Source organism: Megalobrama amblycephala, linkage group LG9, assembly GCF_018812025.1.
Source record: "Megalobrama amblycephala isolate DHTTF-2021 linkage group LG9, ASM1881202v1, whole genome shotgun sequence".
Taxonomy (NCBI): Eukaryota; Metazoa; Chordata; class Actinopteri; order Cypriniformes; family Xenocyprididae; genus Megalobrama; species Megalobrama amblycephala.
This window is the reverse complement of record NC_063052.1, coordinates 36,852,632-36,879,902: the sequence shown is the minus strand read 5'-3', so window position 1 is coordinate 36,879,902 and position 27,271 is coordinate 36,852,632. Positions and strand designations below refer to the sequence as shown.

The 27,271-nt window shown below is 35.2% G+C and overlaps 1 protein-coding gene across 18 annotated transcripts; it reads left to right on the top strand.

Annotated features, from left to right (window-relative positions):
* The first annotated feature begins 2,269 nt into the window (after positions 1–2,269).
* On the top strand, positions 2,270–27,131 carry si:ch211-80h18.1 (uncharacterized protein LOC555593 homolog). Of its 18 annotated transcripts, XM_048203554.1 has the most exons (41): positions 2,277–2,304; positions 2,404–2,505; positions 4,266–4,409; positions 8,405–8,472; positions 8,587–8,655; positions 9,086–9,118; positions 10,328–10,369; positions 10,697–10,738; positions 10,928–10,966; positions 11,848–11,886; positions 12,034–12,084; positions 12,170–12,220; positions 12,939–12,992; positions 13,098–13,136; positions 13,544–13,690; positions 14,284–14,316; positions 14,423–14,461; positions 14,552–14,575; positions 14,665–14,712; positions 14,813–14,857; positions 14,979–15,023; positions 15,576–15,620; positions 15,707–15,865; positions 16,218–16,277; positions 16,707–16,769; positions 18,054–18,101; positions 18,214–18,273; positions 18,687–18,728; positions 18,888–18,932; positions 19,013–19,042; positions 19,160–19,207; positions 20,452–20,487; positions 20,569–20,622; positions 21,415–21,450; positions 21,552–21,602; positions 21,722–21,843; positions 22,495–22,539; positions 22,835–22,888; positions 25,409–25,444; positions 25,662–25,706; positions 26,644–27,131. In XM_048203554.1, the coding sequence occupies exons 6-41, from the start codon at positions 9,112–9,114 to the stop codon at positions 26,770–26,772; spliced, it is 1,953 nt and encodes a 650-aa protein (XP_048059511.1). In that variant the 5' UTR covers positions 2,277–2,304; positions 2,404–2,505; positions 4,266–4,409; positions 8,405–8,472; positions 8,587–8,655; positions 9,086–9,111; the 3' UTR covers positions 26,773–27,131. The 18 variants fall into 18 exon arrangements, with proteins under 18 accessions (XP_048059510.1, XP_048059511.1, XP_048059512.1 ...); XM_048203553.1 differs by lacking the exon at positions 4,266–4,409 and having other exon boundaries at positions 2,270–2,304; XM_048203550.1 differs by lacking the exons at positions 2,277–2,304; positions 2,404–2,505; positions 4,266–4,409 and adding exons at positions 7,014–7,715; positions 21,677–21,721 and having other exon boundaries at positions 21,808–21,843; positions 26,650–27,131.
* Positions 27,132–27,271: the final 140 nt, after the last annotated feature.

Genomic DNA, 27,271 nt, shown 5'->3' with positions numbered 1-27,271 from the left:
TATTTCTTTGTTTTTTAGTGTAAGTAATGTTTATTTAACAAGGAAAATGTATCAACATCAAGTAAATGGGTAACTGGGACAGCAATTTACATTGGATTAAAATTTTTTTTTGAGGACTTTGCTTCTTCATTTTCAGACATATATATATATATATATATATATATATATATATATATATATATACATACACACACAAATGTATCTCAAATATTTCAGCAAAGCAAGCACGGCTGCACACGGAGTTAAACATTATCAGATTGTGTGAATAGCCCTTTGAATGTGTCATATTTCAGTGGTTTTAGTCAAAGAAAGAAAGTCTTATCTAAGTCTTAATTTTTTTAAGATTTAACCAGCAGACTAGATTCCTTGACCCTTACCCAGAGAAAGAGTTAAGTTTCCACGTGTGTCTCCACAGGCTCTTTGGAGCACGACACAATCTCGCATTACATCTCGGCGGTTTAAACCTGGCCCGAGGGTGAACAAACACGAGGATGAGGAGGAAGAGGAAGGTGTACCCCGGACAAAAGCCACCAAACAGCTCCGAACAAAGCGCTCGCGGCCCGCCTGTCCGAGCGTGACTCACTGGTCTCTGTGTGCAAATGTTCCCGTCACCCTCGTACGGGTCTTCTCAAACTTACGGGAGGCCGTTGAAACCGAAGGCTGGCTTTCAAAATGGAGACGGCCAGTGAAGCTTGACCCTAGCAGTGCATTAGTTTCCCCCGCGGCCCACTTTCCCAACAGCTTCGAAGGGGGGCGGAAGGACGCGAGAAGCCTTTAGAAATATTATACTTTAATTTAAGGCGTAAGAGGGTTTAAACATCCACTCTGATCTAGTGGCTGATATCTGTGAGAAAAGACCTACCTTTTACTCAAAAACAGGCCCTGTTGAACAGCGACACACTCAGCTGACGGTTTTTGCATGTAATATAAGAATCAAGCGCATTACTGTTTGTCTAATATCCAAAACTAGCAGCTATATGAAAACCCTTTCAAACTCCAAAAAGACACATTCATAAGAGTGTTTGTTATCTGAGAACTCATTTATCAGCATCTGTTGACAGTCCATTGAGTGCCAATTCAAGATTTCAACACTGTGTTTGGTTTTACTGGGGTCAAGACTCGTGTGTGAGAAGTTCTGTCCACACACACGCCTTTCATTTCATTTATTCAATTCATTTCTTTGTCAGTCATTCAAATAGTTTTGAAACATTCTTAAAAGAACAGTTCCGCCAAAAATGAAAATTCTATCATTCCAAATCCACATCCTGCTATATGGAACGCAAACATTCTTTTGCAAACATTAAATCATCTTAAGGTAAGACCCAGTTTTTTCATGCACAGGTCAATTTTGAGATTTTGCTTCTTCAGACTAGTGAAAAAATACACATTTATTAAGTGTTTTTTTTTTTTTTTTTTTTTTATTAACTTTATATTGCATCTGTAGGACTATATTTCAATTACAATACATATCTTAAAAGGTCGTTTTGTCAAAATGACTTTTTTCCCTCATGAAATCTTTGAAATCTTCAGCAGCACTTATGCCAAACTTTAATTAATATATTCCAGTTTGATTAATATTATTGTGAAGGTTTTTATAGAAGACTTTGTTCATTATCATTCGCTTGATTTATATAGTATTTTATTTCTAAAACCATTTTGTATTGTCATTAATAGTATTTTCTGATTTATGGAGATAAAAAAAGAAATCCAAAAACCTATACACTCTTAGTTTCCATAGAGAGGTTTTCGCAGCAAAGCCATATAGATGAACCATTTTTTCTTAGTGTGAAGAACATTTCAATAAAATAATCCTTTTTTTCACTATAAAGAACATTTTTGTGGAATTGCATAATATGGATGTTAAAGGTTCCGCTAAACAACCTTTATTTTTAAGAGACTATGGCAGCAGAATGAAACAAGAAATTTGAAACGAAATTTATAAAGGTTAATTTTCATATTTAAAAACATTTCAACGTATAATATAAAACAATTGACTTAAAGGGGCTATATATAAGAATATTTTATGTATTATTCGACTCGGGACGATTTTAGCGGGAAAACCAAAAGGATGTGACGGTTACGCACGCTCCCGAGAGCCTCTTCCGTTCAATGACATTTAGCACGAATGCTAAATTCAGCTGTTATGTAGCAATGTCGGTTTGTCATGCAAAAAAAAAAAAAAAACGGAATAATTCAAACTAGTCTCACATAGCCAGAATTATAGTGTACAGTCTCAAATACTCATTATTATCAAACTATCATAAAAATGTCATTTTATTTACCTCATCTGTCGACATGATGCAGGTGAGTTGCAGAGCTGGTGCAAACATATCCACATCAAAATGATCAGATACTTTCTTAACTGCTGCTTTCTCATCGCTGTCATTTTTGTTGTTTATGTAGTTATTGAGAGGAAACCAAGCAGAACATATTTAGGCCTACATATTCATCTAACCGTCGCTCTCAGCAGTGTGAACGGCATTCGGATGTTCATTAACTGTAAAGGTATTTCCAACTTCTTTTTACTTATAAGCTAAGAATGAAAAATAACTTCAGGTCTTGAATCACGTTCAGTCTTTTGTACGTTATGTGTGTGCACGAGTGCGAGAACGAGCAATAAATTCCTGGCTGCAGTTCACTTAACTGCCACAGGTGTCGCTAATAACAAGGGTTTCGGAATTCTACAGCCTCTTTATGTACTGTGATTAATCACCTGGGGAAATATGGAAACATATTCACTTGTGAGTCTTGCCTTACAAGTATCATGCACGTAGTAGTGGGACTTGTGCAATATATTTAAGGTAATCAATGCTTTGCATAAGATTTAATGTCACTGATGCAACATAATGTGCCAGTTCAAATGCGTAGGATGGTAAATGAAAGAACTATTTGAAGATGTAAATGTGGGTCTGTTTCACACACAAAGCTTTCATATCAAATATAGTGCAGGCACTGACAAAAACTAAATTAAGTTAAATAATATCACTTTTGGCAATGCAATAATAATTCTGTGGTTGTTTAATATCGGTTGCAAACATTCATTCGAGACCATGGGCAGGAAATGAAAACTAGTCTGACCCTCTGATTAAGTTTAACATCCACCTGTCCACACTATTCCTCTGTCCTGCTGTACGACATATTAGATTTGGCCCACGGTGATTAATTACAGAGCGGTTCAGGGACCCAAAACTCCAGTGCCGCAGTAATTTCAGACGGATCGGGTTTCTAAACAGAATGGCTCCTTCAGGACGATCAGAGGTGGCTCGTGACCAGTGAGACAAAAACTCTTAACAGAGCTCTGGATGAAGCTGAAATTTGAGAAAAGAACAGGAATCTGTATGAGAGAACGTGCAGGTCTGTATGTGTGTGTGTATGTGTGTGTGTGGTTTAATCTGTGTGTTTGTGCTGGACCACAGCAGAACTCACCTCTTGCTTCCTACATGCTCTCCTGTGGTCTCCTGTGGTCTCTGAGGATCTTTGTGTTTCGCCTAAGTTAATTGGTTTTCATTTTGTTTTTTAAATCTTACTGAAATCTACTTTAAACATGTTTTTTGGACAATATTTTTATATTTGATGCAAAAAATTTATCTGGAAAATATATTTATGTAATATATTTTTATTTTAAATATACTTATATTTTAATATATTTATATATAAATATGTATATTTAACATTTTATAACATTTTAACATGTTATACTCATGGTCTAGAAATATACTTTTTGATTATATTTAATATAAAAAAGTAAAAATGTAAAATATAAATAAAATATAAATATAAAATATAAATGTGTGTGTGTATATATATATATATATATATATATATATATATATTAATATGAAAAAATATATATTCTCACTTTTTTAATATTAATTATAATCAAAATGTATATATATATATATATATATATATATATATATATATATATATATATATATATAAATTTACATATATTTCATATATTTATATTTATTTTAAGTCTATTTGTTCCTGAAATATTTTATCATTTTTTATATTTTAAAATAAAAATAAAAAATATAATATAAAATAAATTATTAAAAACTTTGCCACAATATTTACACTTTTACTCAATTCACAAAGTCAAAATATAAATTAATGCAAATCTTCTTGACCCTGAAGTAAATTTTCTAATATAATGTCAGTTTTAAAAACATATTTATTTCAACCATGCTATTTACACTAATATTTATAATAAGTTTTGAACATACTTTGGTAAGAAATAAATGCATTTTTATTTCATATAGGCCATATAGGACACAACTGCGGCGGTCCGTCATTTTCCATATGGTCCGAGCTCACTCTCCGTGGACGGCAGCCGCTGTACTGCCTGACCCCATCTGCCAAGCTGGACAGATCCAGGACTGGCACTTCTAATCTCGTCACCCAAGGTTGGCTCCAAGAGCGCTATGGTTTCAAGCACCTAACAGAAGGCTTTTGTCTGAGAGCAGGCAGGCCTGCAGGAATGAAGGAAGCCACAGGACATGAAACTGCTGAAGAGAAATCTGGCCACATATGCCAACAAGACCAGCTGATGTGTAATAATACAGCTTTCAATTTCTTTTCATTCCACACTGCTACTATGATAGATACTGTACCAGCAGGTGGACATTTCTACTAGTATTTCCTAACATTTAGAGTGATGCTGTAATGGTTTTGCACATCATGTGATGATGCATCGGCCCAATAATATACAAGTTTAGCACTGGAAATACACACTCACTGGCCACTTTATTAGAGACACTTTGCTAGTATCGGGTGTCTGGATACATTCCTTAGAGATTTTGGTCCATATTGCTGATTTGTCGGCTGCACATCCATGATGTGAATCTCCACATCCCAAAGGTGCTCTATTGGATTGAGATCTGGTGACTGTGGAGGCCATTTGAGTTTAGTGAACTCACTGTCATGTTCATGAAACATGTTTGAGATGTTTTGAGCTTTTTGACTTGGAGCGTTATCCTGCTGGAAGTAGCCATCAGAAGATTGGTACAGTGTGGTCATAAAGGGATGGACATGGTCGACAACATTACTCAGGTAGGCTGTGGTGTTTAAATGATGCTCAGTTGGTACTAAGAGGCCCAAAGTGTGTCAAGAAAATATCCTCCACACCATTACAGCAGCCTGAACCATTGATACAAGGCAGGAAGGATCCATGCTTTTTTCATACCAAATCCTGACCCTACCATCTGAATCTCATGTGAATCGAGACTCATCAGACCAGCAATGTTTTTCCAATTTTCTGTTGTCAAATTTTGGTGAGCCTGTGTAAACTGTAGCCTCAGTTTGCTGTTCTCAGATGACGGGAATGGTTCTTCTGCTTCTGTAGCCCATCTGCTTCAAGGTTGGACGTGTTGTGCATTCAGAGATGCTCTTCTGCAGACCTCAAGTAACAAGTGCTTATTTGAGTTACTGTTGCCTTTCTATCAGCTGGAACCAGTCTGGTCATTCTCCTCTGACCTCGACAAGGCATTTTCACCCACAGAACTGCCGCTCACTGGATATTTTTTCTGTCCATTCTCTGTAAACCCAAGAGATGGTTGTGTGTGAAAATCCCAGTAGATCAGCAGTTTCTGAAATACTCGGACCATACAAAAAACATATAAAAAGAATAATAATATAGAAGTTGTTTACAATTCCAGCAAGAATATAAAATAGTAGTTTTACGTTATGTGGATTCAGGGTTTAATCATGAAAACACTGTATCATTGTAACATAATAGTACAGATCAATCAAAATACACACACATAGATCACATTTCACAATACAACAAAGAAAGCTTGTTTAGCTCAAGAGCTCATTAGCTTCGTTACGACACACGTCCATTTAGCTCATCAGGACGAGTTTATCACAGAAATGCACTTCAAGGCCTGCTGGTGTTTGTTACATTGTAAAACGGGCTTGATGTGAACTGGCACGCTGTACAGGAATGCAATCTTCCTGTGAGCTGCCAGCGATTCAGTTACTGCTATGGGACAGGAGCATTAGCTTATGCAGCATACGGACACAACAGTACTTGAACGAGTCATGCTAATCCATCAACGCATCATGAGCAATTTCTAATTTTACTGGCTTTCCCATTCTTTTCTTTCCCTGAATGAACCGGCAACCACTTGTGGTCTTCATTTACTCAAATTTATGGATAAATGCATGAATAAAACCAGCCTAAAATGGTTTGCTAGTCTTAGCTGGTTAACTGGTCAGTCAGGTTTGATTGGTTTTTGAGAGGATTTGGCCACTTGTCAGCTGGTCAAGATCAAATAACTGACCAGCTAAACTAGCAAAGACCAGCATTAAGCGCCTTTTCAGCAGGTAAAATGTGAGCACCTTTCCCTTACAAAAAGTACCATGATATTACCTTGTTTTTGGACATTGCATTCAATCAAATTAGGACAAAAAATGCAGCCTTTTTCCAACCAAAAGTTATAAAAAGTATGTTTCTGGACAGACTGAAACCTATAGTTTAAAATTCAATCGAATCATTGTATTATAATAGATTTGCTGCTCAAGAAACATTTCTTATTTTTATCAATGTTGAAAACATTATATTATTATATTATTTGTTATATAATATAATAATATTGTAGAAACCGTGATACGTTTTGTCAGGATTCTTTGATTAATAGAAGGTTCAAAAGAACAGCATTTATTTTAAATAAAATATTTTGTAACATTATAAATGGCTTTATTATCATTTAAGATAAATGTAATGTGTCCTTGTTGAATTTTTTTTTTATTTTATTTTTTTTATAAATCTTACCCCAGCACAACTGTTTTCAACACTGATAATAATCAGAAATGTGTCTTGAGCAGCAAATCAGCATATTAGAATGATTTCAATGATCATGTGACACTGGAGACTGGAGAAATTATGCTGAAAATTCAGCTTTGATCACAGGAATAAATTACATTTTAAAATATATTCAAATAGAAAAGAGTTATTCTGAATTATAAAAATATTTCACATTATTACTGTGCAACTTTGGTGAGCATAAGTGACCTTTAAAAAAAAAAAAAAAACATAATTATTCCAAACTTTTGACCCAATGTAAACACTTATCTCATCCATTTTTTGAGTGTAAAAACTAATATTTTTTTGTAAGTGCTAAATCGCAAAATAAGCATGAAAGAACCACCTGGAAACCTCTGATCTCTGGTCGTTGTGCACAGATGAGAAAAAACCTGTAACTTCCTGCCTGAGTTCCTGTGGTTTCTGGAGTCTGTGTGATGTTCTGTAGGCTGGCTGTGCCCTCCACTGGCTGAGCCGTCTTACTGATCCCACCGCTGCCTGTTGGGCCAAAAGGATGATGGGACATGCCATAAATTAAAACTTTTTTTATCTTTTTTATCTTTAGTCATCATCAGTCAACAGTCAATATACAGTAGATATTCATCAGTATTTCTGCATTTTGATGCTTGAAGACACTGCAGATCTGATCTGAATATGAATTATGAATCAAAAATATCACAGTGCTCACCTGGGTTTTCATTCTTTCATTCTTCAGAGGGAGTAGTTTGAATGGCATGGGCTGGGGTTAGACGTCAAGTCCTGCCCCTTAACAAGATGGGGGGCTGGAAGGGTATAAAATGTATTTTGGTGCCCAGTCAAGCATAAGGAAGTCAAAAGCACGTTTGCTGGTTGCTTTATGTCTGCTGCACAGTTTCCCACATAGACCTGTGCTAAAGATGCTGTCACGGTAAGTCAATGACGCTTGATTTATAAGAACCAGTCTTACTCTTAAATTGACAATTGATAGCTAATTAATCAATATATATTACGAAAGAGCAGTGGATTTCTTTATTATAGGTGCTTGGATGAGGATTTTAATGTTTTTGCGATTGTCAGATGCTTTTATCCAAAGCAGCTTGCATTACATTCAAGGTATATGCCTCAATATTGGCATTACTTGGGAATCAAACCCATGACCTTGACCTCTAAAAAGCATGTTTGGTGAAGGATTTGTAATTAATAATCTTGCATTTCAACGCAATTCACATATGACATATAGTCTGTGCTACTCTGATCTTTTGATGTCGAGAGTCTCATTTTGTGATATATTGTCCAATAACAGCTGTGGTTTTTAAATATCACAATACTTTAAAACACAAATTTGTATCTTGTAAACTCATTGCTAATATTGCTTTTAAGCTGTTTTTAAAAAACTCAACCATCAAACCATTCTATTTAAGTTAAAATAATATTAAAAGCATGCATTTCTCAAGAGAATAGCCATTTTCAGAGCTGTTTTTGAGAATATGCATGATAAATTGCTCTTTTCTTGTCTAGAAAGCATGATATATATCATAAACGGCAGCTAACTTTGTTTTGGGGGTAATTTTGCATCACACTTGCTCATTCTGGACTCTTATCGTTTTGCTTTCACAGAAATCTTGTAATTGCTTCAGTGGCTGTTGTGTTTCTGGCGTCCACCGTATCAACGGCTCCTGTTGAAGGTACGAGCTCTTCTCCCAGAGGGCTGGACACATAATGACACATTCTTGTGTTTAACATACAGCGCCCGCACGTATTTACACAATCGCCCACTGCTGAATTATTTCTCCGGACAGATAAGGAGCCCGAGGAAAATGACTTTGAGGCTGAAGAGGGTGAAGAAGAACTGTCTGAGGAGGAAGAGGGTAGGGGATGAAGGTCTTTTAGACGTTACTTCTTCAACGTCCCGATGTGATGCACATCAAGAAGCTCATATTGTGGGCAATGTGCCACGACGTATGATCCTGCAAAAGGACAAATAAAGAAGTTAATACTATACCGTTTATGATAGACAGTTTTAAAAGTTAACTTGAATCTCTTTTAAAGCTTTTTTAAATCCGTTAAGCTTCATAAACCCGATTTTTAACACTCTTAAAGTGGGTAAAGCAACACAATCCAAAGTTTCTAGGGGAAAATAAAAGAGCCTTTAACTAACAACAGATCCTAAACTCAGTGGACTCGTGTTATATTCTGATAACAGTCAGCAGATCTGTGAGATTCAGGACTGAAAGAGGAGAAGGGCAAAACAAAGGAGCGGTTGTTATAAACTGTATCGATTTTCCCTTTTCTTTACAGATGATGATGACTCCAAAAGTCAGCATATGAAGGGTGGGTGACAAGTTCACAACTTACCACCATTGTGCAAAACCTCAGTCATCTTTAATAATCACATAATGAGTCTTAATTGGCTTTAAAAGTCAGTCTTTCTTAATGAGGCTGAGCTAGATACATTTGGGGTTCTGCCATAATCATATCAGAAATTACACTTACAAAAAGTACCATGGTATTATTTCTTGCATGATAAGTTTTTGGAAAGAGACCATTAGTAATACCTAATTTTTTGGCCTTGATCATTATGATTTTAAAGTATCATGTTGTGTATATATATATATATATATATATATATATATATATATATATATATATATATACCACTAATGCAATGTCATATTTGCATAGAATTTACAACGTTTTTGGATTTCATTGGAACACCATAGTATTACCATCTGATACAACCATGGTGGTACCACAGTACTTTTTGTAAGTTAATTTAAGATACACTACCGTTCAAAAGTTTGGGGTCTGTAAGATTTTTTTATTTTTTGAAAGAGTCTTTTTTTTTTTTTTGCATTTATTTGATCAAAAAGACAGTAAAAACAGTTAAATATTTTTACAATTTAAAATGAATGCTTTCTATTTGAAAATATTTAAAACGTAATTTATTCCTGTGATGCAAAGCTGAATTTTCAGCATCATTACTCCAGTCTTCAGTGTCACATGATCCTTCAGAAATCATTCTAATATGCTGATTTGCTGAAACATTTCAACATCAATGTTGAAAACAGTTGTGCTTCATATTTTTGTGGAAACTGTGAAACATTTTCTTTGATGAACATGTTTTGTTTGAAATAGAAATATTTTGTAACATTACAAATGTCTTTTCTGTCACTTTTGATCAATTTAATGCAAAAAAATCTTACTGACCCCAAATATTCAAGTAGTAAAAATTACAGATTTAAGTAAAGACTAAGGACTGATATTTTACATAATATTTAACTTGTGACAAAGATAAATATGTTGTTTTGGAAGCGACAAAAAGAACTAAAATCATATCTAAAATGTTCATAAAATCCTATAAAAGCAACTTAAAATGTACATAACAGGTTTATACAAGATGCAAAACCCCTTAAGCACATGTAAAAAGAGTGTTTGTCCTTCCAGAAGGCCAGCTGGTCGAAACAGATTGATTGACCTGTGAGAAGTGATCTCTGGGAATCTTAAGAATATGTTTCTTGTTCCTCTCCCTCTTTCCCAAAGGAGCCGGATCGCAGCAGGCCACTGCAGCACCCAAAGGCTTGGGTAAGGTGAAGCTAATCCTCTTTAGAGCTGGAGGCAGAGAACACTGAACCTCTCAGCACTGGAAAATAGTTCACTGGGTGCACCCTACTCAGTAAGCAAAGTCAATCAGTACTTAATCTGGTTTAGGGATCAGGTATGTGGGGATTTTGCCACAGTGGCTGAACGGCAGTGCTCGATTTATTAATAAATGTGGAAAGACGAAGCATCAGCAGCCACATCAGGTGCACAGGCCCATGGAAAACGCAGGGCCTAGCGCAGTGAGAGGGCATGTTTGTGGGGCCAATGTTTCGGGACCTTGTTTAGACTGAAAGGCTGTTTTTCTCCAAGGTATGACTCCTGGCAGCGGCGTCGCGGGCGAATCCCCAAACGGTAAGGAAAGTCTACTCGATAACGCAAAAACAAGTTCTTTAAAACCTCCTGTTCAGAGTGCATTAGCCTCTCATGGCCTCTAGTGAAAGGTGAATTTGTTGAAAGTTCAATGGCCACTTTTCAGGCCTGGCTTTTCTGCTTCTGAAGTCCAATACATCTTTTGACAAAACCTTTGCTCTTGTTTCCCAGGTCAGAAACTTAATGGTGGCACTCAAACTGGCCAAGTCTGTAAGTGTGAACCTGATCTATCAGGGGCAAAACTTTCACACAAGACGTACTGTAGAAAAGCAACATCGACTGACCCTGTGTAGAAAATACACCAGCCAACAAAAAATGTTCTGAGAACGCTTTGCTAATGTTCTCATTACGTTATGAAAACTTTATTTCTGATTTTGAAAACATTGTGGGAATGTTACTTTTGAAAGTTCCATTCTGAACATTCTGAACATTCTGAAACTAGTTACATTTAAAAATGTCAGATGAATATCAGTTCCAGAAAAAAACGTTCCATGAATGATGTATAGATTATGTAGGCCAGATAATTAAAACAAATGTTCTATTAACGTTACTGGAAGAAAGTTCTTTCATAACTTTGAGAGAACCTTGCCAGAACGTTAGCCAACGTTCTGAGAATGTTCTGTGCTAGAAATGACAGTAAAGTTGACTTTGACTTTGATACATTCTCTTCATCGTAGACCTGAATAAGTTGGCAAAACTCAAAAAATTTGAGGCAATCAGGCGACACACCCCAGGTGAATAGGGTAAAAAAATAACTAATAGATATCACCATACTTCCTCAGCTGGTTGATTACATTGAAAATTGCAAACATTTTTTGTATTACAAGTTTTCTAAAATGTTATGTTTAAATATGCAAATGAGGCATTGTCTAATTAAATATGCGCTAATTTGCATACATTTCTAGAACAAAAATCTGAATAGTCAGAAGTCAGGTTCATTTAATTTTTTGGACATATTAAATTAAAAGGTTTTTACAGAGGGAATTTTGGATATCTCTTTTTATCACTCCATAAATCAGAAAATACTATCAACAGCCAGAAAAAATGTGTGACCAATATAAGAAGCTAAAATAGTGTTTTTGTCATTGCAGCATCAAGCAGCACATCAACAGCTTCAGATGGAGCAAATGGTAACCAGCATTTCAATCAGAATATAATAATCAATAAGAATGTTTTGTTGTTCATTTAAGCCACCGTCTGCATTTTTAAGAAGGACGACAGTGTTTTATTACTGGCAAAAGAAAGGCCTCTCAGTAATGCGTCTGTGTGGGTTACAGGAAATAACGGTCGAGATGGTTACTCTCGCCCATCTGGATCAAGTTCTCATGGTACTGTATTCACCTGCGGTAAACATGCTTTCCTTTTTACCCTAACGAGTTTTCTGCCTAACCGCTATATTTATTTCACTTACAGGTGCAAGTTACGATGGACAAGATGGGTCCAAATCAGAGATAGTTCCTTCAGGTACCTGATCACAGATTTTAGCCTAAAAAACAAACATAGAGCAAGTCAAAATTACACATTCATATGGCATTGCATAAATACTAGCAATACTAAAATACTAAATACATTATTATGCACTATATTCAATACTAATACTACATTTTAAATAATAAAAGTGTATATAATATAATATAATATAATATAATATCGTTTAAAAGTGTGAGGTAAAGACATTTATTTTCATCAAGACTTTTTTGCTCATTAAGACTGCATTTATTTTATAGAAAATACAATAAAAACAGTAATATTGTGAAATATTATTACAATTTAAAAAAAAATGGTTTTCTATGTGAATACATTTTAAAATGTAATTTATTCCTGTGATCAAAGCTGAATTTTCAGCATCATTACTCCAGTCTTCAGTGTCACATGATCCTTCAGAAATCATTCTAATATGCTGATTCGCTGCTCAAGAAACATTTCTGATTATTATCAATGTTGAAAACAGTTGTGCTGCTTCATTTTTTTGTGGAAACTGTGATAAATGAATAGAAGGTTCAAAAGAACAGCATTTATTTGAAATCTTTTGTAACATATATAAAGGTCTTTACTGTCACTTTTATCATACTTTCTAAATAAAAGTATTAATTTCTTTAAAAAAAAATCTTAAATCGTACTCACCCCAAGCTTTTGAACAGTAGTCTATAACATGTCGAGTGACAAAGGAAACTGTTCTCAGGTGTAGGAGCTGGAGGAGCGGGTGCTAATGGAGGTTCAGGATCAAAAGTCCCTGGTAATGACATTCAGAAACATGTAAATTATTGTTCAAAATACGATATTTCAAAGAATTTAGAAACTTACAGCTGTAGAGAAGCCTAATAAATTGAATACATTTCAGGCACAGATGGGGGCGTCCATTCAGTGTCCATATCTGTTGGTAAGAGATTGTTCTGTTTATGTTAAGGCAATCAGGGTTCATATTATATCTTCATACTGTGTTTATATTATTCACACCAAATCATAATATGTCCAAAGGCCTAATAATATTGAAATATTCTGTAAAACTTTATTTGAAGCCTTTATATATAATGCATTATAATCCTTGTAATGCATCTTATAATGCATTGTATGATCTCATGAATTGTAACCACAGTTATAATACATTATAATACTTATGTATTCTTTGTTACACCCTTCGAAAGTGCAATTTCAGATGTAACAAGGAATATGAATACCCTTATGATGTATTATACATAACGGCCTCAAGGAAAATGTTACTGAATATTCTAGTGCATCTTAATCTTTCATGTACCACATAATGTGATATCCTTGTCAATCTCACAGTGTCATCAGGTCAAGCGCCATCAGGCCACATAGCAGCAGATCATGGGTCAACAATGTCATCCAGCCACACGTTTGGCCACCCTTCAGCAGGGCAGACGTCAGGTGATGTGGCAGTCGTTTCCTCCGAGGTCCAATCACAGCCTGCAGGTATTTAAATCAAAAAGATCAAATGTAAGACTTACATGATGACCTCCTTTTTTTTTTTTTTTTTTACATTTTCAGCTTTCTTTAGCATGTAATGTTGCTGTTTGGGAATGAAAAATGGTCAGTCACTTAGTTATTCTCTATATCAGTGTTTCTGAACTACCTGAAACGCCTCCATTGTAGTCTTGAGTTTTCTCACAATATTCCTCATTCAAATATTTCCTGCCGCATACGCGTGTCTGTTAAGTCCACGAGACCATAGGGTGTCCGATTTGTCAATTTTAGGTTTCAGAAGGGTGCTTGCGAGCGCCCCCTTTGCGGTCGATACGCGCCGAGCCCGCAGGAGACATCATCCCAACAGTCAAAGTGGCATTACGTCACGAAAGTGCGGACTTGTAGGAAGACCGCGAGTGTTTAGGGTGTCATTTGGGATAGGGTCTTAGTAGTGTGTTGAAGCTTTTTTGTTTTTTTGAACATTGTAGCATTAAAACCTATTCTAATAGACCCCCAAACTTTTGTAAAAGGGCATAATATGGCCTCTTTAAAATGATGTATGCAAAAGTTAATAATAATGCTCTGTGCATGTGTGTTTTCAGGGTCAGAGGGATTTGCTACACAATATGAAAATGGTATGTCTGTAACAGGATCTCTCTATTGTATATCATGGAGGTCATTTCTTACTTCTTAAATGCTGTACACACTTATACGAGAACAGACCTTGTCTTCTTGTATCAGGGGAAATGGCTCATGAAGGATCTCAAATCGAGTCTCCAGGTGATAAACGTTACATTTACATACACCGTTTACCTGAGGAAACCAAATAACTGATGTCCTAATTGTGTCATTTTTGTCTTGTAAATTCAGAAATCCCAGAGATAGAATCTAACGGTGAGTATTATAGTGTGTTAATTCACAATAAAGAATATTGTGCTTCGTATTAATCAGATTTAGTCACATTAATCGGGTTCCTCTCACAGGTAATGGGCACAAACAGCTACTGAATGGAGGAGAAACAGGATTCACAGGTGAGGAAGCAATGAATATGTTTTTTTAAGGACTGATATTGCATACAACATGAAACGGATAATAATAAATATAACAATATGTTTGCTGTTTGTGATGCAGGTTTGGATCATTTCACGGCAGACACATCTCAGATACAAGGAACAGGTATAAGACATGATTTAAAACCTGAACATAGAAGAATCATTCATTCCCATGATACTTAAACAGTTTTCAGTTGTGATTTCAGCTCTCATCATATGTGTGTTTTGTTTTGTGTACATCTCAGGTGGTTTTGATTCATTTGGCACAAGCCCCCACCTGGAAATTACAGGTAAACATCAGTTCAACTCTTCTGCTCTACAAAAACAAACCATATTTTGATAAAAATTAAGTTACTGAGTTGAACCCACACTGATCTGAAACACCTACACTACCATTCAAAAGTTTGAAGTCAGTTTTTTTTTTTTTTGATACATTATTCAGCAGCAATGATGCATTCAATTGATCAAAAGTGACAGTAAAGACATTTATGTTACAAATGATTTCTATTTCAAATAAATGCTGTTATTCTATGTATTCATATGTCATATTCTATGAAGAATCTTGAAAAAAATAGATAATTTCCACAAAAACATGAAGCAGCACAACTGTTTTTAACATTGATTATAATCAGAAATGTTTCTTGAGCAGCAAATCAGCATATTAGAATGATTTCTGAAGGATCATGTGACTCTGAAGACTGGAGTAATGATGCTGAAAATTCAGCTTTGGGATCTTACTGACCCCAAGATTTTGAATGGTAGTGGATATCAGTCAGTAAATAATCTGAGCATGAGAACATACCGAATATAGTAGGAACTTTCATTGCAAATTTTCATTGCAGGCATAATAGACCAATCAAGCCACGACTTCCTTGTCGGCTTAATGGGTGAGCATTCCTTCATTCTCATTAATTAGTAGAAGGAATATTGTGTGTTGTTTCTCAGTTTGGACTCAGAATGTCTCCCTCTACAGGTGGAATAGGAGAGAGCTTTGGTCCAGACACCCAAACAGACGGTCTAGGTACGCTTTTAGACCTCTTAGACACTCCTCCAGACGTTCCGCCCACATGCCTAGTAACTGACGCTGTCTCAACAGATCACATGGGACTCGCATTTCAGGTGGATTCGGCAGGTAAGCGTCCACTTCAAGGCCATTTTTCACTTAACCAGAGAAGTTTGATGTTTATGGCTTTTGGGCTGCGGACACCAAAATTGCTTTCTGCTGATCTCATTGGCCTTGTAACAAACAGGACGTCCCGCACTAGTTAAATTGACTTGATTTACATTTATGCCCATGCTGTGAAACGGCTCACATACGGCGCTGAGAGCCTTCCTCCAATCCGTCCAGCTGTCACGCTGTACTAATTATGGGCTGCGCTGACAGAATAAACCAGCCAGTTTCTGTTCTCTACCTAATAATTTACTGAAAGATGACTGGTGTGAATCAAAGCTGTCTTTTTTCTCTCACTGGTTCTCCTTTCCAGCCGCTGGCCTGAGTCCAGGGCACCCGTCCAGTGGCGGCCCGGTTCTAGACGCTCCTCCAGGTAATGGCTGCTGGCTGCCGCTCTGTTCTCCTTTAGGTCCTGTAAATTCAGAGTGCTTTTACCCCAGTAGCCATGGGATTATCCCAGCACACGTCTAATAAACTCTGTCAGACTTACAGTCTTGACAGGGGCTCCAAAGGGGGTGTAATGACAACTTTCAGAGACGTTTTTAGTGTCACAAGAGGTCACTGGGGTTTCATGCATCCGTATGGATTACATAGACTGATCACTGAAACCATAACTCTACTTACTGAATGAGTATAGATAGATAGATAGATAGATAGATAGATAGCTGTGTACTTTCTAGAAAATGCTATAAAATCATTAAACCTTATAGTGTGAATAAAAGCAAAATCATCTTTAAATAGTCATGACAACATGTCTAGTAAACCTATAATTTATTTTGCTGTCTCTTGTTCTGTAAATCAGACTCTCTGGGACCAGATTATGTATCTGCTGACAATGGGAATGGTGATTATACGCACTCAATCAGTAAGTAAATTATTTGTCTGTTAACTAGAATCAGATAAATAGTATGATAATAAGACAGGGCCATAGCTGGCGTATCTGGGGCCCCAGTGCAGGTTGTTGCAGTGGGCCCCTTTGAAATCACGTTCTGGGGGGAGGCCCCCTTTGGTTGAAATCGAAGGCCAGGGGCCCCCAGAAACGTCACCACCTTTTGCCCTGTTAGCGATGGCCCTGTTAAAGGGATAGTTCACCCAAAAATGAAAATTTGATCTGCTTACCCCCAGGGCATCCAAGATGTAGGTGACTTTGTTTCTTCAGTAGAACACAAATAATGATCTTTAACTACAACCGTTGCCGTCTGTCAGTCGTATAATGCATGGCAATGGTAACAAAATCTATAAGAGTAAAAAAAACATGCACAGACAAATCCAAATTAAACCCTGCGGCTCGTGACAACACATTGATGTCCTAAGACACGAAACGATCGGTTTGTGCGAGAAACCAAACAGTATTTATATCATTTTTTTATCTCTAATACACCACTATGTCCAACTGCCTTGAGCATCCTGTGTGGGAGGTCTGAATGCACTCTGATGCCGGAAGTGATCTCTCGCACTCATTGACAAACCGATCGTTTTGTGTCTTAGGACATCAATGTGTCGTCACGAGCCGCAGGGTTTAATTTGGATTTGTCTGTGCATGTTTTTTTACTCTCATAGATTTTGTTACAATTGCAATGCATTATACGGCTGACAGAAGGCAACGATTGGAGTTTAAAATCATAATTTGTGTTCTACCAAAGAAACAAAGTCACTTACATCTTGGATGCCCTGGGGGTAAGCAGATAAACATCAAATTTTCATTTTTGGGTGAACTATCCCTTTAACAGACGCTGCATCTGAAATCACATACTGAGTAGGTACTACATTTGAATTTACTTCGCGACCATTAAAAAAGTACATTCTATACAGTATGAATATGGGTAGTATGAATGAAATTCAAATGTACTACATTCACCATGTTGTTACTATCATGTGACCCACTAGAATCAGTTCCGCCTCTTCACTTTCATTCATAAATCTCTTCCATGGCCTCATGGGATAGTAAAGTGTACATCAAATGCGCACTTCAGAATCTCTGTGAAAGTAGTAGGTCACTTTTCGCACACTTTTTTCCGAATACTATGCATTCAGACATTCTACTCTTTTGGCGTACTGTTTTCGCATACTATATAGTAGGGAAGTATTATATTTCGGACACAGAAAATGTCTGTTTAATATGTGGTTAAATAATCACTTATGTCTTCAGGCACATCTGATAATGGAGCACAATCAAAATCACCGGCTGATACAACAGGTAAACATGTTGAACAACATACTCACCAACAGATTGCACGGTCTGGGGGAAAGCAACTTGAAACACTGAAACAGAAAGTGTGTTGAATCTTAATTCAGACTAATTTTTACAGATTCATCTTTAGTCTTTGACACGATGTCACATCCGGGTCATTCCTTCATAGACTATTCAGGTACGACACCTATTTTGATAACACTTTACAATACGGTCTCGTTGGTTTACATTAGTTAATGTATTAACTAACATAATATAAACAAACTATAAGCAATATATTATAGCATTTATTAATCCTTTTCAATGTTAGTTAATAAAAATGCAATACTTCATGTTAGTTGCATGAACTAATGTTAGCGGATACAACTTTGATTTTTAAAAATGTATTAGCAAATGTTGAAATGAAATGTCAAAACTACTTCAGGGCCCCAAATTAGCCTGACCCCAGAGGGTTAAACTAACAATGAAACATACTTCTACAGTTTTTAATAGTCTTAGTTAATGTTAAAGAATGGCTCCTTATCGTAAAGTGTATTTTCAATATAATACGACATTAGACATGATATTCATCTGTCTTCTTGTTCCCCTCAGAAGGTGGGGCAGATAATGGTGCAGATTCACCTGATACGAACGGTAAGCTCATGTCAACATGTCAACTCACTTTTCCATTCTGGAAAATAAATGCAACTTTTGCATGGTTTCTAGCTGGTTTAGTTGTTTGACACCCTGACTTTCCACCCGATTATAATCATACGATATTATTTTGACACATCGTTCATTATTGTGTTACAGGAAACGGAAACGGTCGGCACAAACCTGTGGTAGACATACAAAAAGGTATGTTCATATTGCTTTAAAAGCATATAAAATATATAAAAAGAGAGAGAACTGCAGTGTGTGTCTGGATTCGTTCACAGGTGACCCTCCAGCCATTCATCTCGACATCAGTATGTGTCTAGCAATAAAACACACACAACTTATCAACACACAATCACAACATCATGGTATTGACAGATTAATATCCTGGAATCAATGTGAATATTCCCAACTGTCTTTCCCAACAGGCGGAACAGGCCATCAGGACGCTGCGACGGAGATGCATCACACAGCTGGTACTATATCACCCGGTTCTATGACATCAACAAAACTCAATTGATTTGTTAGCCATAATTCAATTTTTATGCGTCTTCTCTTGGCGAGTCTGTCTATAACCAGCGGGGTTGTACGGGTTTACCAAATGCATGTGCTCGACATGGAAAATATTTCTCACGGCAGGTTTAAAGCCGCCATGAAATCACTATCGAAGTTTTGTGGCTTTTAATGCGTGTCTGTTAGCTGAAGCCATCTGCATGCTAGTGTACTCCTAAAAGTTGACAAAATTAGTATTTATACATATTTAACATGTATAAATCATTGATCATTTGATGTAACTAAAGCATATTAGCTATTAAAAAAGACATGGTTTTTGATATGTTGAGTACAAAACTCTGCTATGACACTTTATGATGTCTTGAACATAGCCAATATTTAATATCAACCAATTTTGTTACAAATTATTTCATCTATATACAACTGAGCTGCAATTAGCAGTTTGTTAATAAGTCCAGACCCTACAGGCAAAACCATTGTTTTTTCATGCACTGGTCAATTTTGAGATTTTGCTTCTGACATGACTTTTAGTTTATTATTAACATTGTATTACTAAAATATGGTGATTTTTTTTAAAAGTCAAGTAAAGTTGTCAAAATGAAACAAGAATTTTAAAACTGGCTTTATCCAAAGTTAAGATTTCTGTTCTAGAAATTTATGCAAATTAGTGCATATTTATTTAGATAAAGCCTCATTTGCATATTTAAACACAACATTTCCGAAAACAAAACAATTGTCTTAACTGTGGTTACTGGGGAAGTATGGTGGTATATTAGTTAAAGTGTTTACCCTACTCGCCTGTGATGTCTTGCCTAAATTAATTGTTCCAAAACCTAGTAAGTTGTTCCAAAAAGTAGGCAACATTATTTTATGCTTTTACTAAAATTATTGTTCTAAGGTATTTGTGGAGAAGAGAATTCCAGGACACTTGAGATGAATAAAACTCATCCAAAATGGTGGAGTTCAAATATATGTTTGAACTGAAAAGTATTTATAAAATAGTAAAATCTAATTAAAACAGACTAATGTTTAAGTATTTTATACTCATTAGGCTTGTGTGATTGCTTAGCATCATACTGACACCAAACTCAATACGTGAATTGTGTTTTGAGTCTTGAGAACGGTATTTTATATCTATCTAGACAGCAAGGCAGCTCATTAGGTTTTGGAAAATAACTAATAAGTAATAACTTACTTGTCTGTACAGGAGACCCGCATGCCGTCAGCTCACATCCAGATGCAGGTCAGTGGCTTCACCTAATCACCTTTGCGCAAATATTAATGTATTTTGCATCTTTAGAAATACTATTTTTCTTATTTTCAGTTGGCGCGCTTGATCTAGTTGATCACACCCTCAGCCCTTACGCTGACACGACTGGTAAGCAAACATTCTTCTTAATAAGTTTAATAGGTTAAATAATAATAAATAGGCCTATAATAATAATAAACTTGATTTATTCATTTTATGCGTCTCTCTTTTTGCTTCTTGCCTTTTTTTTCTATTTTACATGTTACATTTCTATAAAAAATCATGCAAATCATAATAAAAAGTCAAAATGATGGCATACTAAGTTATTTATAAGATTAAAAATTGAAATTATGACATAAAAAGTCAAAATTGACAGTCAAAATTATGATACTATAATTATGAGGTAAAAATTTAAGGACATAATAATTATATTAAAAAGTCAAAATTATGACAAATCGAAATTGACATACTAAATAATAATTATGGCATACTAAGACATAATTATGACATACTAAATCAAAATTATGACATACTAAATTATAATTATGAGATGAAAAAGTCAAAATTATTTGAAAAAGTCAAACTTATGACATACTAAGTCAATTATGACTAAGTCATATGAGATTAAAGTTAAAATTATGATATAAAAATGTGAAATTATTAACCATGACAACTTTTTCAGAAGTCAGAATTTCAATTTAGGATGTCAGAATTTCAACTTTTTAATGTAATAATTATAACTTTTTAAGTCATAATTTCAAATTGAATCTTATATGGCTTAGCCATAATTGTACTAAAGCAAAATTTTAATTCTTGCATAAATGGGCTTCCACACAGATCTAAAGTCTTTTTATGTAAAGCACTTTGAATTACCCTTGTGTATGAAACGTGCTAAATAAACTTTGTCTTGTCTTCTCAAAGGACGTGATGGTGTCACCGGTGTCACAGACATGGCAGGTATTACCTTTGAAACTTTACCAAACATATTCAACAAATCCATCATGAGTGATTGTAAAAGCAGCATTGGTCTGTAATAACGGAGCTGTCGCTGTGATCAGGTGTGGCCGGTGATCCGGTGACTGAAGGACAGGTTCAAACAGACATGACAGGTGAGTACAACACATCATGCAGATGAGCACTTTGAGTAGTAAATATTGATAACGCGCTATTTCCTGTTATTCAGGGCAGGGACACTTAGCTGTGACTGACGGCATGCCAAATTACACAGGTAACCACGTTTCCTCAGCACATCGAGACACATGTCAGTCTATCACTCTGGGCAGGGTTTCATGTGTAGTGTGTGTTTCTGAAAAGCAGATTCTGTTCATGCGACTGGGACTGGATTCACAGGTGAGTGAACCTATTTAGTTTAATATATACACCATGGTCTGTCTGCTTAAATCTGTTTGGCTGAAAGGTGTGCATTAAAACAGTGTAACGCACAGGTAGTTCAAGGTAGTTGAATCACCGTTCTATATTAATGCGCTGGAACACACGAGGGAGTAACTTGGCTGTTTTTGAAGTAATTAAACTAACAGCTTCATTGTAAGTAGAGAAACCCTGCACAGATGCAGGTAATTCACACGCGCATTTTTCTAATAAATGCTGTAATTCATTCAAATAAATACTTATTTTAAAAGCAGAATGATCTGACAAGCCGTAAGTGATGAAAACAACCGTACTTCCGGTCAGATTTAGTGCTGCAAACATCAATAACAGCTTTAAGTTGTCAATGCTGGTAAATGAGCATGGTATAAGCGGAATAATCCATGGCTAGCTGTGCATTAAATGATTTGAATGTACTCCACGTCGAGTGGTTCTTTGCCTCCACGTTGCATTAAAATCATTTAATGAACAGCTAGTCATGGATTATCCCTTAAATATATACAAGGGTATGTTAAATAAATATAGGTATATGTAATAATGAGCTTAATTAACAAACTCTGTATAATTATAATGAATAATTTTTTTTGCATATCAATGTTCCTGTCAAACTTTCAGATGCCTCAGAGACACATAGTAGCATGGTTCAGACAGACTTACCAGGTAAATTACGTTTGAACACATCTGTCTCATCAGGTGGACTGACTATCCAGGTAAGCTGCCCTTATAAAAATATACCATGGTAAACATAGTTTCTGTAGAGAATGGCAGAAAGACACTGAAAGCCTGTTTGAAGGAGATTCTGTATGATTTTGCAGTACATTAAGAATGGTATTTTGGTGGAAACTATGATTACCAAGGTCAGTTTTTGCAAGGGTTCGCTTACAAAGCAGATATTGTTTTTAAAACGTTATTAAAAGTTCAAAATGAACCAAATCTTTCTTAAACTCAACTTCAGTCACAGGGGATCCATTCACAGGGGTTTCCTCACAGACAGACGCCATGGGCACAGGTGAGTGACACAAAAAAGAAGCTTTTATTTTTTTATTTTTGGCAATTTTGTTTTTTAAGCAATTTTTTTATCTGAACCTCAAGGGACTCTCGGGAGAATGCTGATCAAGTATTCCTGTTCAGTTTTCATGTGCGAATTAGATTATGGGTAACAAAAGGCTTTCTCTGTCTTCTGGTTTGACTGATCATGATGCAAAAACTAGCACTTCAAACAAACATTTCAAAAAAAAAAAATTCTAATCTTAGGCAAAAACTAGTTTTTGATAATCTCGAAATATATATCCAAATGTAAAACTTAATAAAAGTAAGTAATCATGTCTAAAAACACTGTTCTCAGTAACTAGGGAATACGTAGTCCTGTATATATTCATATATTCACCATGGTATTACTGATGATTTTCTTTATTTTTCCACCATGTGGCACTAATCTACAGAAGAGGATTAGGGCCAAGCAATAATAAAAATATAAAACCATCTCGAGATTAAAGTTGTTAAATTTCAAGGAAAAAATGTTGAGAATAAAGTCATTAAATTATGAGAAAAAAGTCGTTAAATTACGAGAACAAATTCGTTAAATTATGAATTTGTTCTCATAATTTAACAACTTTTTTCTCATAATTTAATGACTTTATTCTCATAATTTAATGACTTTATTCTCAACATTTTATCTCAATTTTTTTCTCGAAATTTAACAACATTTTTCTCATAATTTAATGAATTTGTTCTCATAATTTAACGAGTTTATTTTCATAATTTAATGACTTTTTTCTCAACATTTTATCTCAACTTTTTTCTCGAAATTTAACAAGTTTATTCTCAACATTTTATCTTGACTTTTTTCTCGAAATTTAACGAGTTTATTCTCAACATTTTATCTCGACTTTTTTTCTCGAAATTTAACGAGTTTATTCTCATAATTTAATGACTTTTTTCTCAACATTTTATCTCAACTTTTTTCTCGTAATTTAACGAGTTTATTCTCAACATTTTATCTCGACTTTTTTCTCGAAATTTAACAAGTTTTTTTTCATAATTTAACGAGTTTATTCTCAACATTTTATCTCGACTTTTTTCTCGAAATTTAACGAGTTTATTGTCAACAATTTATCTCGACTTTTTTCTCGAAATTTAACAAGTTTTTTATCATAATTTAACAAGTTTATTCTCATAATTTAATGACTTTTTTCACAACATTTTATCTCGACTTTTTTCTCGTAATTTAACAAGTTTATTCTCAACATTTTATCTCGACTTTTTTCTCGAAATTTAACAATTTTTTTCTCATAATTTAACGAGTTTATTCTCAACATTTTATCTCGACTTTTTTCTCGAAATTTAACAAGTTTTTTATCATAATTTAACAAGTTTATTCTCAACATTTTATCTCGACTTTTTTCTCGAAATTTAACGAGTTTTTTCTCGTAATTTAACGAGTTTATTCTCATAATTTAATGACTTTTTTCACAACATTTTATCTTGACTTTTTTCTCGTAATTTAACGAGTTTATTCTCAACATTTTATCTCGACTTTTTCTCGAAATTTAACGAGTTTTTTCTCATAATTTAACGAGTTTATTCTCAATATTTTATTTAGACTTTTTTCTCGTAATTTAATGACTTTTTTCTCGTAATTTAACGAGTTTATTCTCATAATTTAATGACTTTTTTCTCAACATTTTATCTCGACTTTTTTCTCGTAATTTAACGAGTTTATTCTCGAAATTTAACAAGTTTTTTCTCGTAATTTAACGAGTTTATTCTCAACATTTTATCCCGACTTTTTTCTCTAAATTTAACGAGTTTTTTCTCGTAATTTAATGAGTTTATTCTCAACATTTTATCTCGACTTTTTTTCTCGAAATTTAACGTTTATTTTCATAATTTAATGACTTTTTTCTCAACATTTTATCTCGACTTTTTTTCTCAAAATTTAACGAGTTTTTTCTTGAAATTTAACGAGTTTTTTCTCGAAATTTAACAACTCGAGATGGTTTTATTTTTTTATTATTGCTTGACCCTAATCCTCTTCCGTACTAATCTTCCTCCATTCAATGGATTTTAACTGCGCTTGCACCATTTTTAACTTAAATACTGCAGTAATTGAAAAATTGTATAAAATGTGTTTTTATAATTTTGTAAATATTTTATAGAAATAAATAGTCCATAGTTTAGATATGAATATTGCTTAGTAACACAAAATCTCATCAAAATAACAAATATTAAAGAAAAAAAACATGCAATGATTATACTTTTAAGGTCTCCGGTCTGTTTTGACTGCGAATAATATGAATGGATGTTATTTCCTTTTTTATTCAAAATATTCACAAGCTTGCGATCTGATACTCCAATTCTCAAATATGTGGAAGTGAATGTGTTTTGTCATTTAAAGACCTTTATGAGGGTTAAATCGCACTACATCTCCAAACCTGTTTTATCTGCTAACCTGTACGTTAACAGAGTGAATTCCTCAAATCAGTTGTTCTGATCTTTATATGTCACATGGTTTGTTCTCCTCTAACAGGCCAACCTGGTGCTACGGAACAGACACAGCCAGCTGGTAAGCTTCATGGAAGTTCACTTCAGTCACATGAATAATGATTCATTCTGATGATCTGTATCTTGCTTTCACTTCCACCGCCATTCAAAACTGTCAGGGAAACATATCGTCCATAACCTTGTGAATAAATTCATGTTAATTTCTGATTGAGGTGCTGTGATGATAAACAGATGCTCAACAGCTCTTCTCTTTTCTCTGTTTTGCTTGTTCTGTCCAGTATCAGCAGGTGAACAGTACCACACATCTGGTCAGGGTCCTGAAGGTGGGTCTGAAACTCTCCACGCAGATCCATTCATGCTGAAAAATCTATGAACTTCACATATTCAGCAGAAACGAACAAAACAGACTGTCCAAATCATCTCAGAAATATTATGTTCAAACCTTTCACTATTCGTTTGTTAATTAGGATTTATTTTAAGATACACTACTGTTCAAAAGTTTGGTGTCTTGTTTATTTTAAAGTAATTAATACTTTTATTCAGCAAGCATATATTAAATTGATCAGAAAGTGTCTGTGAAGTTTCAGCTCAAAATACCCCACAGATCATTTATTATAGCTTGTCAAATTTGCCCCTATTTGGGTGTGAGCAAAAACACGCCGTTTTTGTGTGTGTCCCTTTAAATGTAAATGAGCTGCTGCTCCCGCCCCCTTTCCAGAAGAGGGCGGAGCTTTAACAGCTCAACAACAACAAAGCTGGAGAATTTCACGCAGCCAAAATGAGGATTGTCAGTAACGGTGTTCAGCCTTACATTGTTCAAACCGGAGTCGACACTGATGGAGAGACTCAGGAAGAAGTTACAACTTTTAGAATGAAACTGGACGTTTCTGAATGGTTAGTGGATAAATTTATGTAGTTGCTGTGGAAGCCAGGAAGAAGCTCGTTGTAGTCCTTAAAAAGAGAAATATGCAATGCAAAATATCTCCCTTTGCATTGAACTTTGAGCGTCGTAACTCAGCAGATGTTGTTTATGCTCAAACAGCAACATTACACACTAACTAAAGTTATCATAATTAACCACCCCTTCAACTCCAGACTTTTGAACAGTAGTGTATATGGGACAGAAAGCACATATTATACACGCTAATAGGATGCAAACCGCTCTCCGAACGAATGTCGGTGCAAATACGCCAGTTTTCAGCATGTAAATGTCTGTCCTGCTAGTTTGACTTCTGAACTGATCTCTGCGCTTTCTGAAAGGTGCAGAAAATGTGGAACTGGAAGATACCTGCTGACTTCCACATGAAGCCGCGAGTGAGGTTTCTGCGCTACAGATTTCAGTGTACGGACCAGTACGCCTGGCAGAGGAACCGTGAACCCGCCCGCTAGACTTTAGGTCTCCTTTGTGTGTGTGTCCGTTTGTTTTATTTTTTGACTATTTAAACATTCAGAGGATTCTGTAACTTAACTTTTTATTGTGCCTGTTTATAAAAGTGCCCTGTAAGTATTTTATTCATTGGTGTGCCGAAACAAAAATCAAACTTTGAATGAGAAAAGTCACGATTTGAAACGTAAACGCGCTGTGTAAATTCAATGGTTGTTTTCCCCCCTATAATGTCGCTACTGTATTTTCTTGCCTAGATGTTCTAGCAATATTCTTTACAAATGTCACAAATTGTATATTGCTGAATGTATGTCATTTGAAGATAATCTTTACATTAAATTGAACATCTATTTTGAACATCAAATTCAAATATTTGTCATTTTACCTGAGAAGCACACCAGGTTTAACCAAGGTGGTCTAGCAGCTAAAAGCCTATCAAATATCTAGACTAGAAACCATGAAAAACCAGCTAAAATCAAAAGGCAAATAAAACCCAAACTACTT

What these genes read in the sequence shown, in the direction of transcription:
- si:ch211-80h18.1 (XM_048203539.1), top strand. Translation starts at nt 7,606, where the DNA reads ATGTATTTTGGTGCCCAGTCAAGCATAAGGAAGTCAAAAGCACGTTTG. An exon ending in ACTGTCTGAGGAGGAAGAGG is followed by an intron (nt 8,656 to 9,085) that starts GTAGGGGATGAA and finishes TTTTCTTTACAG; the next exon opens with ATGATGATGACTCCAAAAGT. An exon ending in GGTTCTAGACGCTCCTCCAG is followed by an intron (nt 16,278 to 16,706) that starts GTAATGGCTGCT and finishes TCTGTAAATCAG; the next exon opens with ACTCTCTGGGACCAGATTAT.